The 12,989-nt window shown below is 53.5% G+C and overlaps 1 protein-coding gene across 1 annotated transcript; it reads left to right on the top strand.

Moving 5' to 3' along the window:
- The first annotated feature begins 938 nt into the window (after positions 1-938).
- On the top strand, positions 939-12,689 carry PMM1 (phosphomannomutase 1). Its single transcript, XM_027659668.1, has 8 exons — positions 939-1,038; positions 1,140-1,257; positions 2,117-2,193; positions 2,373-2,464; positions 4,701-4,800; positions 5,550-5,625; positions 8,396-8,511; positions 9,305-12,689. Exons 1-8 carry the CDS (start codon positions 970-972, stop codon positions 9,425-9,427), a joined length of 771 nt encoding a protein of 256 aa, XP_027515469.1. The 5' UTR covers positions 939-969; the 3' UTR covers positions 9,428-12,689.
- Positions 12,690-12,989: the final 300 nt, after the last annotated feature.

Genomic DNA, 12,989 nt, shown 5'->3' with positions numbered 1-12,989 from the left:
GTACACCCCCCTTTCACTGAGTGGGAGCAGGAAAATCATAAACCACAAACAAAAAACCAATCTGTGAAGCCACCCAGATGCTTCATTTTGAGAGGAATCTGGTGGAGAACTGGGAAAAGGGATTGCACAATATTCTGCAACAAATAATACTGAGGAAAAAACAATCAGTAAAAAAATGTCATCCCCCAGTTCCAACCTAGCTCGGCACTGAGCACCATTGGGGAAGGGAATGCAAGCTAACTGTTGAGCAGAAAGCATTGAATGTTCCACATAGTTTGTTTTTGATTTTGGAAAATAATTCAGGAATTATTTGAAGCGATGGCAGTGGGGAGGGGGCTGTCCACTGCCACATATCAGGCCAGCATGATATGGAGCCATATGAATCTGACCAGATGATCTAATTAAATCCTAAATGACTTTTGAGCAGGTCAAAGCAAAAGTTACTAGCTTTGCGCAGAGGGTATTTTCACTTCTCCAGTGAAAGTATTAGCTATGAATAGCTAATCCTATTGGAAAAGCAAGATGAGGCACAGGGACTGAATGGGTGAGTGTGTGCTGCTAGGACAGTGTGAAGTGTCCTTCGCTAGGACACAGAAACACGCAGAGGAGCTGAGCTTACCAGGCAGCTCAATCCAGACCCACAGCCCCTCCATTCCGGGGGGCGCTGCAGTAATAACAGCAAATGTGAAAACACGCACCCCCACACCCTCCCTCCTCGAAACTCCCAGGTGCCTCGTTAGGGCTCTATAGCAAAGGATTTAAGGAGAGAGCTGAAGCGGGGCCGCCGTTCACGCCCGGCACATTAAGGCTGCGCTGGCGGGGCGATGGAGCCGGTGGGGGGGGGCACAGGAGCGGGGCCGAGGCAGTGGCCGCACGTCCCGCCCGTGGGCGCGGGGAGGGCGGGCGGCCGCCGTCACCTCCCCGGCGCGGTCCCGCCTCCCACCCGCAGAGCCCGGGCCGGCGGCGGGCATGGCGGCGGCGCGGGGCCGGGTGCTGTGCCTCTTCGACGTGGACGGGACCCTGACGCCGCCTCGGCAGGTAGCGAGGCGCGGGGGCGGCGGGCTTTTTTTGCGGGGGCGAGGTCAGCGTGGCGGAGCTTGTCCCGCTGGCTGCGGCCTCACCCGCTGCTTCCCCTCCAGAAAATCGAGCCGGAGGTGGATGCGTTCCTGCGGGAGCTGCGGGAGAGGGTGCTCATCGGCGTGGTGGGAGGCTCCGACTATGCCAAGATAGCCGAGCAGCTGGGGGACGGGGACGAAGGTGAGACGCGGCCGACGAGGTCTCCCGGGGGTCACCTGTGCCCTAAATCCAACCCCAAGGCTGCCCCTGGGGAGGCTGGCGGCGCCCAGGCGGAGCTGCTGCTTGGCTCCCCCTCCCTCTTTGGAGAGCCGGCAGGGATGCTCCGATCCACGCTGCCGACTCCAGCGTCAGTTTTGTACGAGCTTCACCAAGGCTCTTAACAGCTGCACCCCTCGATACAGCAGGCAGGAGCCTCCGGCAATTTTTGCCTCCCTGCTGCTCCATGCGGGGTCTCCGGCAGGTTCCACTGGGGACACGGGGTAGAATAGGGTAGAAGCCTCTGCTCCCTCCGTTTTTTCCTTCTCCGGCATGGATAACAAGCGCCACTGGGTTCCAAGCTCTGCTCCCGCTTCGTTAGGGAGGCCGAGAAATTCCCGGCTGGGGCTGATTGCTGAGTAGCCAGTGCTGCGTGTCTGGGTTGCAGGAGGAGCTGGAGTTAGATAACCAGTAACCACATCACCCCAGCAGCCTGGCAATGGGGAGGGCAGAGGAGAGAGCAGAGTAACACGCATGTATTTGAAAGCCTGACATTTTGGAACCCTTATCTTCGTCCTGCAACTGATTCAGTCCGTGACCTCGGTCAGGTCGTTTCCCCCTGCGTGCGTCAGCTCTCCACACGGGAACAGAAGATAATCTCCTCATCCACCGTGTGGAAAGCAAGGACAGTAGGATGGTCAGTGGCCCTTTGCAGAGCACAGAAGCTGTGGAAAGTGTGGTACTAAGAAAGCAGGAGGATGCTCACTCAGCCCTGAGCCCAGTCCTTTTCGCTGCTTTTCCCAGGCAATACTCATGTTTCCTCTTTTGCTTCCTTCCCCCTCAGTCATTGAAAAGTTTGACTACGTCTTTGCAGAGAACGGCACAGTGCAATACAAGAATGGGCAGCTGGTCTCCAAGCAGGTAGGTCCAGCTCCCTTTGCAGCCATGGCTTTCCTGCCCTGTGCCCTGCTCGCCATGGGGACCAGCGCCTGCCCCACCCAGCCTCTTCTCCCCAGTTGCCAGATCTAAATGTCCCACTCTTCTAGGTGGGCTTCCTAGGAAGTCAGGCATCTTCTTCACTTCCCCTTCTCTTCATGCAGGCCATTCAGGATCACCTGGGGGAAGAGCTGCTGCAGGATCTGATCAACTTTTGTCTCAATTACATGGCATTGCTGAAGCTGCCCAAGAAACGGTAACGGCCCAAGCGCTTGCAAATAGTAGTCGTAACACTGAATTCTAGGGAGCCCTGGGCTCCAGAGCTCTCATAAAAACAGCTGAGCTACAGAGCTTGTCTTGCTTCAAGTTTTATCTTAGCATCTAGAGGCACTGTGTAGGATCACTGTCCCACTGAACTGGGCAAATAATGGGGGGGGGGGTCTTTGTTCTGAAGAATCTGCATTGTTTTAGCATAATGCCAGTTCTTTGGCCCCTCAGATTTTCCTCCTGGGGAAGCAAGGTACAGCCACTGCACGTATCCCATTTAGGACAATGGTGCCAGCTCATTACTGGTCAGGGCATCAGGCACTATTGGTCCTATGAGTTTCCAAACAGGCAAACAATGGATCTTAAGGTGGGAAGTCCAGTGTCTGAGCACACAGTTTCACACTGTTTCTAATCCAGTGTCACTGGCTGACCCTGCCCTGCTCCCAGCCATGTGTTCCTGTCTGCTCTTCCCGTTGATATCCAGCAGCCAGAGGGGGAGCTGAGTTGGTACACCTCCTCTGAAGGAAGACCAGACCACTACTAGGACAGAAAAGGGTAGTTTTCCATTGGATCAGCTCATCCTCTTAGTACAGAAAGGAGACAGAGGGAACAGATGGCATGAAGGTTGAAGGGTAGAGCAGGAGGACCTCTTTCAGAGGCAGCATGCAGTCAAGCCAGCCTGGATGCAGGGTCAAACCCCACCTCAGACCACAGTTGCACAAATGCATGAGCCACCCAGTGCTGTTGGGAGCAGCATCTCTGTCCTCCCCTCACCCTGGCTGTTTTTTTCCTGCTCTGCCCATGTGTTTGTACAGTGAACCTGAGCAGGTGAGCTGTTGGGTCGAGATTAAGCCGGTAAAAGTTGCTACACTGTGATCCAAGTTATTTTCTTGATATGAGTCACTATGTGACAATAAAAGGACTGGTGAGAGGGGTTAGGGTGGCTCCTTGCAACAGGACTGCTGGCTGAACAGGCCCCTGAAAGCACGTGCTGGGACCCAGAACCCTCAAGGCTGTTTGGTTGCCTCACTGCTGTCTAGTTACCCAACAGCCTGGCAAAGTTTCAGCTCCCAAGTAGCTCTGTGGATTTAGGCTTATAGGATTTCTAGCAAACCAAGGACTTTAACCCACATCTCCTGAGTCTTGGCTTTGGGCATGATCCACCAAACCCTGGGTGCTGCAGAGATGCTACTCCCAGGCTGCAGGCGTGGCTGCCTGTGTGTCTTTCCCCATGGTGTTCCTCACTGTGTAACGAGACAGGAGGGGGAGAGTTTTTCCTCGAGACTCACTTTATCAAAGAGAAACAGTAGGCAGGGCTGGTAGGGACATCAGAGGGTTAAATGTGATCAGGAATCCTCAGCTGGACAGGGAAGGGGATCTCTCTGCTCCAGCTAGGTTTCCACAAGAGTTTCAGTCTATTTTCAAATTAGCAGTGCTGCCATCCCCTGTTGTTTCTGTCCCACCAGTGCTGGTACCTGTCTGGCCCCTTGACAAGCAAACAAAACTAGCTGGGTTTATAGCAGAGAGAAAAGAAGGTAGCATTTTTCTGCCAGCTCAGTGCTTTCAACCAGCCCACCGAGGAAGCAGCAGAGCAGTGATCCCAGCACAAGGTGAGGGTGACAAGCAGGAACTGGATGCTGTCTGTGCAAGCTTAGATACGAGCTACAGTCAAAGGTTCCAGGGTTAAATGGGAGATACGAAGGCCCTGATTTGTGGCCCACGAGGACACGAATTGCCTGATTGCTCCTCAGCCTGTTGGTGGACATCAGCAGCGAGTTACACCGACCTATGCTATTCCACTGCCCCAAGGTACTGCCACCTTCACAGCCCACACAATATTTCTTAAAAGCCTTGTAGAGTGGAGATGCCCCAGTCTCATCAGGCAGTTGGTCCAGGCTAGGTAATAGCTGTCCTTGCAGTTATCACAACATTGGAAAACATTACCTATCACCTCACTTAAGCTCCTTGCATCCAGCCTGTCCCCAGGGCACACAGGAACTGTTTATTCCTCTTCTCTTACAGTCTCCTTTTATAAAACTAGGCACCCCAGGGGGATCTTAAGCGGCTGTTGTTGCCTAGTCCCTGCCTGGTGTGAAGCACCCATTAGCGGGCATGGCTTCTCTCCTCCTGCACATCCTTGCAGAGCCTTGCTAAGCAGTCATTCCCCTGTAAAGGTTGTTTTTCTCTCCCTGCCCCAGTAACCTTCTTCCTTTGCCCACCCGCAGAGGAACCTTCATTGAGTTTCGCAATGGGATGCTGAACATCTCCCCCATCGGACGAAGCTGCACCCCAGAAGAGCGAATTGAGTTCTCTGAGCTGGACAAGGTACACGGGCCAGACTTGGGCTCACCCTCCCATTTGCTGGTTTTGCACAACCACAGATCTCAGGTCTTATGTGCTTCCCCTCTTCCCAAGGAGAATGGAGCCCAGCTCCAAGCTGTGCATATGCAGCAAAGTGGAGACAGGACTGAGAAAACCCAAAGGCAAACGTAGATGAATGTAAGAACTGGATTTCATTGGGGACCACCAATGTGAAGGGGTGGCCAGCAGGATTCTCTGTGCTGTGGGAGAGCCACAAGGAATAAGGCAGTTATTTAACAGCATGTTTCCTCATTTACAGTACCCAAAGACAGCCCAGCAGCTGTCTTCTCTCTCCCACTCTCCCAACCCCAACAGAGCTGGAACTAATGGGCTTTCCAGACTCAGAGAGCCACAGCAGTTTCTGCCTGGGGGAGCTTTCTTGAGTTTGAGGGATCAATTGGTTCTTGCAAGACTTTTTAAGCAAAACTGGAGTCTTTGGATTATGAACTGGCCTTCTAGGAAACTGAAACAGTTGCATTTCATTGCCAAGGAATGGCTGGGATCTGTTCTTCCCCATGGACTGAGCTGATGGCCTTTTACTTGGACACTGGGCAGGACTGGTGGAAGTTGGCTAAATAGCCTAGGACAGGTGGGAAGGGAGCAGAACAATAAGGCAGAGTTGCCCAGCAGACAGATTACAGTGGATTCTGAGAGACTGTCAGCATCTAATTTTTCAAACCCTCTTTCCTTCTCTTCCTCCTTATCCTCCACAGAAAGAGCGGATCCGGGAGAAGTTTGTGGCAGCCTTGCAGAGGGAGTTTGCTGGCAAGGGCCTGCGTTTCTCCCGAGGTGAGCTGGGGGGGCTTCCTTGGCTCTGTCTTTATCATGTTTTCCTTAAATTTTTGGGAAGGGGAGCAAGAATCCCAACTGTTCCCTCTAAGAGCCTGGAGACCTTGAGAAGAGCAGAAGGAGCTTCTAGTCCTGGACAGGACTGCCACAGGGGCATCACATTTGCATCCATGACAGGGCCACAGCAGAGAATAAACCATGCTGCAGATTTGCCTCCCAGGGAATTGGCCGGACAGGCAGATTTCCATGACATTATCCCTGCCTTAATTTCAGTTCATGGAGCCTACTGCTGCCCAAAGGGTCTGTTCTGACTGAAGCATCAGCAACAGGGCAGCCAGCAGAGCTCCAACACATGCACTCCTCTCTAGGAATGAGACAGGAGCCTTATGTGTGTCTTGGCTCTGGGGTTTTCTTGGGAAGGTGGGCTGCAAGGGAAACATCTTTCTTCCTGGAAAAAGATCTGACCAGGGGTAAGGAGTTTACAGCTCCATGCCATGGGCTTTTGCAGGGCCACTTCTTGGTGTGGCTCGTACAGCCAGCTTACTGAAGGTGAGGAACCAGAGGAGGGGCTTGAGCAATCCTGGAGGTCTGGCCAGGACAGGGAGAAAAATGAGGGTGTGTAAGTGGTGGGGATGATGCTGGAAGAAGACCCTCTGCAGGGCAGGTGGGTAAGTGTGAGATAAGAAGGTGTCGTGTGTCAGCCCAGCCAAAGGGCAATGGGGTGGCGAGGCTGAGAGGCAGCGGGTAACACCCACCCCTGCATCCAACGTGGGCCAGTACCAAGGATCTGGTCCTCCAAGGGCTTTCCTCTGAGAGCCTCTGATTGCCTTCAGCATCCTGCCAGGGGCATCCTGTGCTGCCCACAGCACTGACACACACTGTTTGTTACAGCAGAGAAAGACAAGGTCCCTGCCACTGTGTCCCTGCAGGCACGGGGTGTGAGAGCAAAACAGTGGCCCTTTCTCCTCTGACTTTGGAAAGCTGCCATGAAGAGCCCAGGCCTGTTGTGTAAAAGCATGAAGACAAGGGGAGCTGCAGGCCCCTCGCTCCTCCACAAAGAAAATGCGGGGGGCAAAACAGGGATCCAAAAACAGGGAACACAGAAAAGGGACCCTTCTGCCAAGCTGGCTTCATGTGCCTTCTCCCTGGCTATGGAGGATGCAAGCCCCAGAGGTGGTGGGAGATCTCCCTGCAGCCCCTCCAGACCCCTGGTCTACTTAGGTGAGGGACAGTGCTGGCCGTCCTCCACACCACCTCTTCTTCCTTTGATTTTCTACCTGCTCCAGCTGGCATCAGGAGCCCCTTCTTGTTGCCCAGCTCTGTTTGAAAGGCTAGAATGCAGTGAAAGGCAGTATTTTTCACAGGTCAATGGCTTTGGATGCAAAACCAGGAAGGATTTTAATAATCAACCAAGTTTAGCTCCTACTCAGATACTGGATCCTGCTGCAAGCTTGGGGACATCCCCGTTCCTGAGCTCATAGGGCACTTGCTCCCATTTATATCACAGTGCTCTGTCCAGGGCATCCTGTCTGGTTCCTCTGCTCCAAACTGGACACACAGGTTCGAGCTCAAGCTCCCTCAGGCTCCAAGGAGGCTTGGTTTGGGATCCCCAAACCAGTGGGGACACTCAAAACAGCCAGGGAGGGGAGGACCATGGCATCAGGACTTGCATGGTTGAGCAACCCTGGGGATTGGTGCTTGTCTACTCACCACCTTCCTTAGAGAGGTAGGATTATCATTTATGAAGGAGAGTGTGAAACACCAGGGTTTCTGAGGGATACTCCAGTAGATTGCCTGGATAAGATGAGCAGAGACCTGGACTAGCAAGAGGATGTACATCCCAGCTCAAATCCCCATTTCTCTGGCTCTGAGCGAGACCTAAACATATATGTGCCCTAAGTCACAGGCTTTATTTTGGGAGGAACATGTCACCTGTCTTGGTCCTGAGACAAGCCTGTGCATGCAGTGGGGCACCTCGAGAGGACAGAGGAGGTGCTGCCTCCAAGCACCCCCAAAAGGCAGCCCAGTGCCGGGGTAAACTCTGCCTGGTCTAAGAGCAAGGGCTGGGAAGTTTGTTAACCCTTGGCTGTGGGTGTCCATGTCCATATGCAGGCTCTCTGGGAAAACTCCCTGACCACTGTATGTTTGCCACATCTGACTCAGTGCCTCTCCAGATGCTGGCAACCCTCACTTAGGTCATGTGTCAAGAGGTGATGGGCCAGGGTCGTGCCCCAATTATGGGTTCGTGGTACCTCTGTGGCAAAGTCCTTATCGGTGTGCAGAGACAGTGTATGGGAGCTCCCAGTCCCTGCACAGTTAAGGAGCATCAGAACAGTGGTTTTCGAAGGGCCAGTGATGTCCAGGCAGGAGCCTAGGAGAGAGCTTGGTGCCAGTCTCCAGGGTCATTGTCCCTTGCTGGGACATAGAACATGCTGGTGCTATCCACAAGGCATGACCCCGGATCTCCCCCAAAGATGCCTCTCTTGGGAGGAACCTGCTGGTTCCTGCTTGCCTGCAGGGAAGCTGTGCTAATGTCACCCCAGCCATACTGATGTCACTCCAGCCTGTTGTCATAGGAACAGCCTCTGCCACTATCCTAGCCACATGCCAAGAGGAACACCCAGGCAGAGCTGGTGGTGTTCATGGCTGCTGTTTGGAGTGGTGGGTCCACACAGACATCCAGCTCCCTCCCATCCTCCTGCCCATCCCAGGGTGGGACACCCTGCCAGCTCCCAGTGATATTTCCCGATGCCCTCTCTTCTGCTGGCAGGTGGCATGATCAGCTTTGACGTGTTCCCAGAGGGCTGGGACAAGCGCTACTGCCTCAATGTGCTTGACGACGAGAGATTTGACACTATCCACTTCTTTGGGAATGAGACGACCCCTGTGAGTATTCCCCACTCGCCCCACACGTGGCCGCTTTCTCTCCTGCGTGGAGCTGCTCTATCACGGGTCCAATGGCTCAGATCCCGTCAGCAGCAATACAGACCTTTAACATGAGGGAGGAAGATGCTGTCCTGTGGTGTGGTTTGTGATGGTCTCCTTGATGGCAGCAGGCCTACTGGGTCACAGGGAAATCACCTTGGATTCACTGTGCTGGCAAGCAGGTCCACCTCAGCCTTGCTTTCCTTATCCCAGCATCCTTGGTAGGGTGGCAGCCACTCCTGCAGCCTGAATGACCCCAAACACAAGCCCCCAGCACTTAGGAGAGGATTTCTCAACAGCAGGAACAGCTTCACCTTCCCTTTAGAGCAGTGGAGGATGATGCTTCCTTGCTGCTGGAGACTAGATTAATCATCCACTCAGCTCTTTCCAGATGCCAGCAACCTCTGCTCCCCAAATGTGCCCGCCCCTCCACAGGGGTAACCCATTAACCCCTCCACAAACAGAGCAGGGGTTAACCCCAGGCTCCTGGACAAGCTTTGCTGGTCTGGGACCTTCCCCATCCTATCTACGCTCCTCCCCTGGCATTGAAGAGGGGAGGCAAGAGGGAGGGAGCAGAATTCCCAGCCCCTGGGGCCAGCAAAGTTTTGACTGCCCCTTCCCACCAGGTCCCTGCCTGTCCAGCTGCTGGCTCCCACCCCAGCTCCCCATGGGACAGAGCAAAATGCAGATTCATGGATGAGGTTGTTCTGGCAAGACCCTGCTAATGCTGTCCCTGTTTTCTATTCCCCTGCAGGGAGGGAACGACTATGAAATCTATGATGATCCCCGCACTGTGGGGCACAGTGTCCAGTCCCCCCAAGACACGGTCCAGCGATGCCGCGAAATCTTCTTTCCAGAAAGAGCCAATGAGTGCTGACTGCCAGGTCCTTGCAGCCCTGCCCCAGTCCCACCCTCTCCCCCCACCAGGAAAAGCACCTTGATTTGAGGAATCTGCTCAGGGTAGACCAAAAAAACACTTCACAGAGCTGGTGAGGATGTAACACGAGTGCGGGTGGGTGGCAGGAGGGAGCCTTAGCTGAGCAGCCCTTCGGCACTCCCCATCTGTGGCTGGGGGTTGTAGTACCAGACCCTCCTCGCCTTCAGAAAAACTTCTCTTGACAGTTCAGCTGTGGTGGGTGGTGATGCAGATGCTTTTGTGGTTGGAAAGCATTCTAAAGGGCCAGTTGAGAGCGTGTGTGTGTCCGCTCCATGCTCCCTCTCCTCTCCTTTTCCACTCTGTTTCTCTTAACAGTTCTGCATGAGGGAATATGCTTCTCACCTTTCTCTCTCCCTTGCACCTTGGCCCGGGAAGCCAGGGCTGCTGAGGCTGCTGAGGCTCCAGACATTCACGGGAGCTGCTCCAAGGCAAGAGGCCAGGAAGGCTGTTTGCTCCAAGCCTGTGGTAGGAAGGAATAGTTGCAATCCCAGCTTGTTGCACCATTGTGTATTCTAATGGAGACGTCACCATGTCCTTGCCCTCAATGCCACACTGTGCCAGTCCCTCCCTACAGGTGACCTGGGAACGATAGCTTTGAAATGACTGGGGTGCTGCTCTCAGCTTTGCTCAGGTGCATGAAGAAACCAGTTCTCTTTAGCTTACAAAACCCCCTAGGGTTTATTTTCTATATTATTATTCTATATTTTCAAGTCAGACCTTGCCTGGCATGACTGGAGGATGCTGACACCTGGTGTGTGCAGAGCATGCTGTGGAGCAATTTGGGGCAGAAAGCTTTCCAATGGTCTTCCCAGTCCCATGTCCATTAGGTGTCAGAGATCACAGAATCATAGAATTGTTAGGGTTGGAAGGGACCTCTGGAAATAATCTAGTCCAACCCCCCTGCCAAGGCAGGGTCACCTAGAATGGGTTACACAGGAATGCATCCAGGTAGGTTTTGAATGTCTCCAGAGAGGGAGACTCCATGACCTCCCTGGGCAGCCTGTTCCACTGGTCTGCCACCCTCTACATAAAGATGTTCTTCCTCATGTTGAGGTGGAACTTCTTCTGTTTTAGTTTATGGCCATTGCTCATTGTCCTGTCACTGGGCACCACTGATAAGAGTTTGGCACCATCCTCTTGGCACCTGCCTTTGAGGTATTTTTGTGCATTAATGAGATCCCCTCTCAGTCTTCTCTAGACTAAACAGGCCCAGCTCCTGCAGTCTGTCCTCATTAGAGAGATGTGTCTGTGTAAAACCTTACCCAGGGCATTCATAACAGACCAAGTCCACTTGCTTCCCAGTGCTCAGCTTTCCATCCTGCTGCCAGAGATATTTTCAGAGAGGGCCAACACAGGCCAGACATGGTTCATAGTGCCAATGGAAGTACCCCCCAAGCAGTGCCCTCCAAGCTTGCTTTTCCACCCTGTCTCATCCCACACACTCGGTTTACATGGTCAACTTTAGGGAGACAGGATGTCTAGTGCAGCCATTGCCTGTCCTGTTCCTCTCCCTGGATCTTCGTGGATTGCAAACCCACATCTCTCCCTTGACCTTCTCCCTCCTTTTATTCCCGGCAGTTATGTTGGGATGTGTGGTCACACTGGTAACACTAGTCACAATTTAGTGCTCAAAAGGAGCTGAAGGATCCATCCCCTCCAGGGAGATGTCCTGCTTGCAGCTCTTCAGGGCACGTATTTGTGGACCTGGAGAGTGCTGGAGGTTCATGCAAACTCCCCACCATTGCTCCTCAGGAGCCTTTCTCACCCCATCCCTGCTGGTATGGCACTGCCCTGTCTCTTGGTCCTGTTTTTTCTCCCCTTTTTCTCCTCTTCCTGCTCTCCTTGCCATTGCTCTTCGTCTCCCACTAGCAGCTGGACTGCAGAGAGAAGTTTCACAGCTGCCTACTGCCACCTAAGCAAGGCACCACCATCTTCCTCAGGTGAGATACGCTGGTGGTTTTAGACACAGGGCAGGGCTTCCCCATTGCCATGGACAAGAGTCCCAAGTGGCTGCCTGGCCACAGGAGCAAGGATACTGTATGACCAGTGCTGGCGGGGTGCTGTCTCCTCCACTTGATTGCACGTCTTAACTACAACACATCAGATCTCTGATGCATCACATTTGCATGAGTGCAGCTGTCTGCCTGGCATCTGGAAATCCCCAACAAATGCACAAATTCCTCTTTCTACCCAGAGAAGATTTCTGTGTGGGAGAAGAGGACCTGTTGGAGAAGCCTGAATGCAGGGTACCCATTTCACAGGTCACAGGTTTTGGCCCTCCACTGCAACCTTCATGGAGGAGTTGTGTTTTGTGGTTCCTCCTTCTGTGTTTCACTGTGGATCAGTTATGTGTGAGTCTTGGGGAGTTTATTTTTCCTGTAAGTCTATTCAAAGCCAGCTGGACCTCTAGTGAGTTTAGTCGTTAGTGAAGAGCAGGGCCTAGCCCTGACAGTGTGGGGCACCATGGTGGCCATGGGGGCTGAAATGAAGGGAAAGGCAGGCTCTGTCCAAGGCTGCTCCTAGTGGGAGTATGTCCCTTGCTCAGGGTGGGGGGAGTTGCAGGTTGAGCAGAGCAGAGACAGACATGACCTTTGAGGAAACAGCCATTGCTTTCTCAGCTCAGGAGCTCACTTGTGCATATGTGGGATCAAGTTCAGGAACCTTCCCCATTCCTCTCTCTTATACCAAGCTTGGGCTAGTTGAGGGCATCTCCCACCTGGAGACCCAAGAGGCCAAGAGGGATGAGGAGGAGGATGGTAGCATCAGAAGTAGCTGGGGCAGCCCCAGTGTCTCAGAGCCACAGAATGGTTGAGATCAAAGGGACCTCTGGAGATTCCTGGTCCCACACCGCTGCTCAAGCAGGGCCACTGAGAACCCTGGCTGCCTGTGCTGTGCTTTTGCAGGCAGGGATGATACAGGGATGGGAACCCCATGCCTAGGGGATGGTTCATGCCTGTCCTTGGGACCCCTTTGATGCTCCTGTCACAGTGGGTGCTCACAGAGTAAGTGGGGGTTTCTCCCTGTGCATGACAGCGATCAGGTGTGGCAGGCCCCACGCCCGGGACTGTCTTGCTATGTGGCTCCATATCCATGCAAGATGGGCAGCTCCTGTCTGGCTGATACCAACTGTTAAATATATTTAAATACATAGATACATATATTAAAAAAATTAAAATCAATTCTATTAAAGCCACAACACGCAACAGTTGGAGGCAGCATGTGCTTTGTGCTGGGCTGTAGGGGTGAAAGGCAGCCAGACAGCAGGCAGCCACACTTCAAAATGCCCACAGCAGCGAGGGACCAGCCTCGGTCCTGGTCACCCCTCATGGTGAGCAGCAGCCTCCCGTCCCAGGCTCACAGTGTACTCCCCGTGAGCAAAGGCTGGAGCACTCACAGCCACCCAGGACATACTGTGCGGAGGTGGGTGAATCTCTTCTGACGTCTGGATTAATCCCTGGGTGCTCCAGGTCCTTCACCTGAGAGAATCACCAGCATCCCCACT

Source organism: Corapipo altera, unplaced genomic scaffold (assembly GCF_003945725.1).
Source record: "Corapipo altera isolate COAL_440 unplaced genomic scaffold, ASM394572v1 1, whole genome shotgun sequence".
NCBI lineage: Eukaryota > Metazoa > Chordata > Aves > Passeriformes > Pipridae > Corapipo > Corapipo altera.
This window is presented reverse-complemented; position numbering and strand designations above follow the sequence as displayed.

Bases quoted from the DNA above. Each gene is read 5' to 3' on its own strand.
- PMM1 (XM_027659668.1), top strand. From the start codon at position 970: ATGGCGGCGGCGCGGGGCCGGGTGCTGTGCCTCTTCGACGTGGACGGG. The intron at 1,039-1,139 runs GTAGCGAGGCGC...CTTCCCCTCCAG, and splicing joins CCCTGACGCCGCCTCGGCAG to AAAATCGAGCCGGAGGTGGA. The intron at 2,465-4,700 runs GTAACGGCCCAA...GCCCACCCGCAG, and splicing joins CTGAAGCTGCCCAAGAAACG to AGGAACCTTCATTGAGTTTC.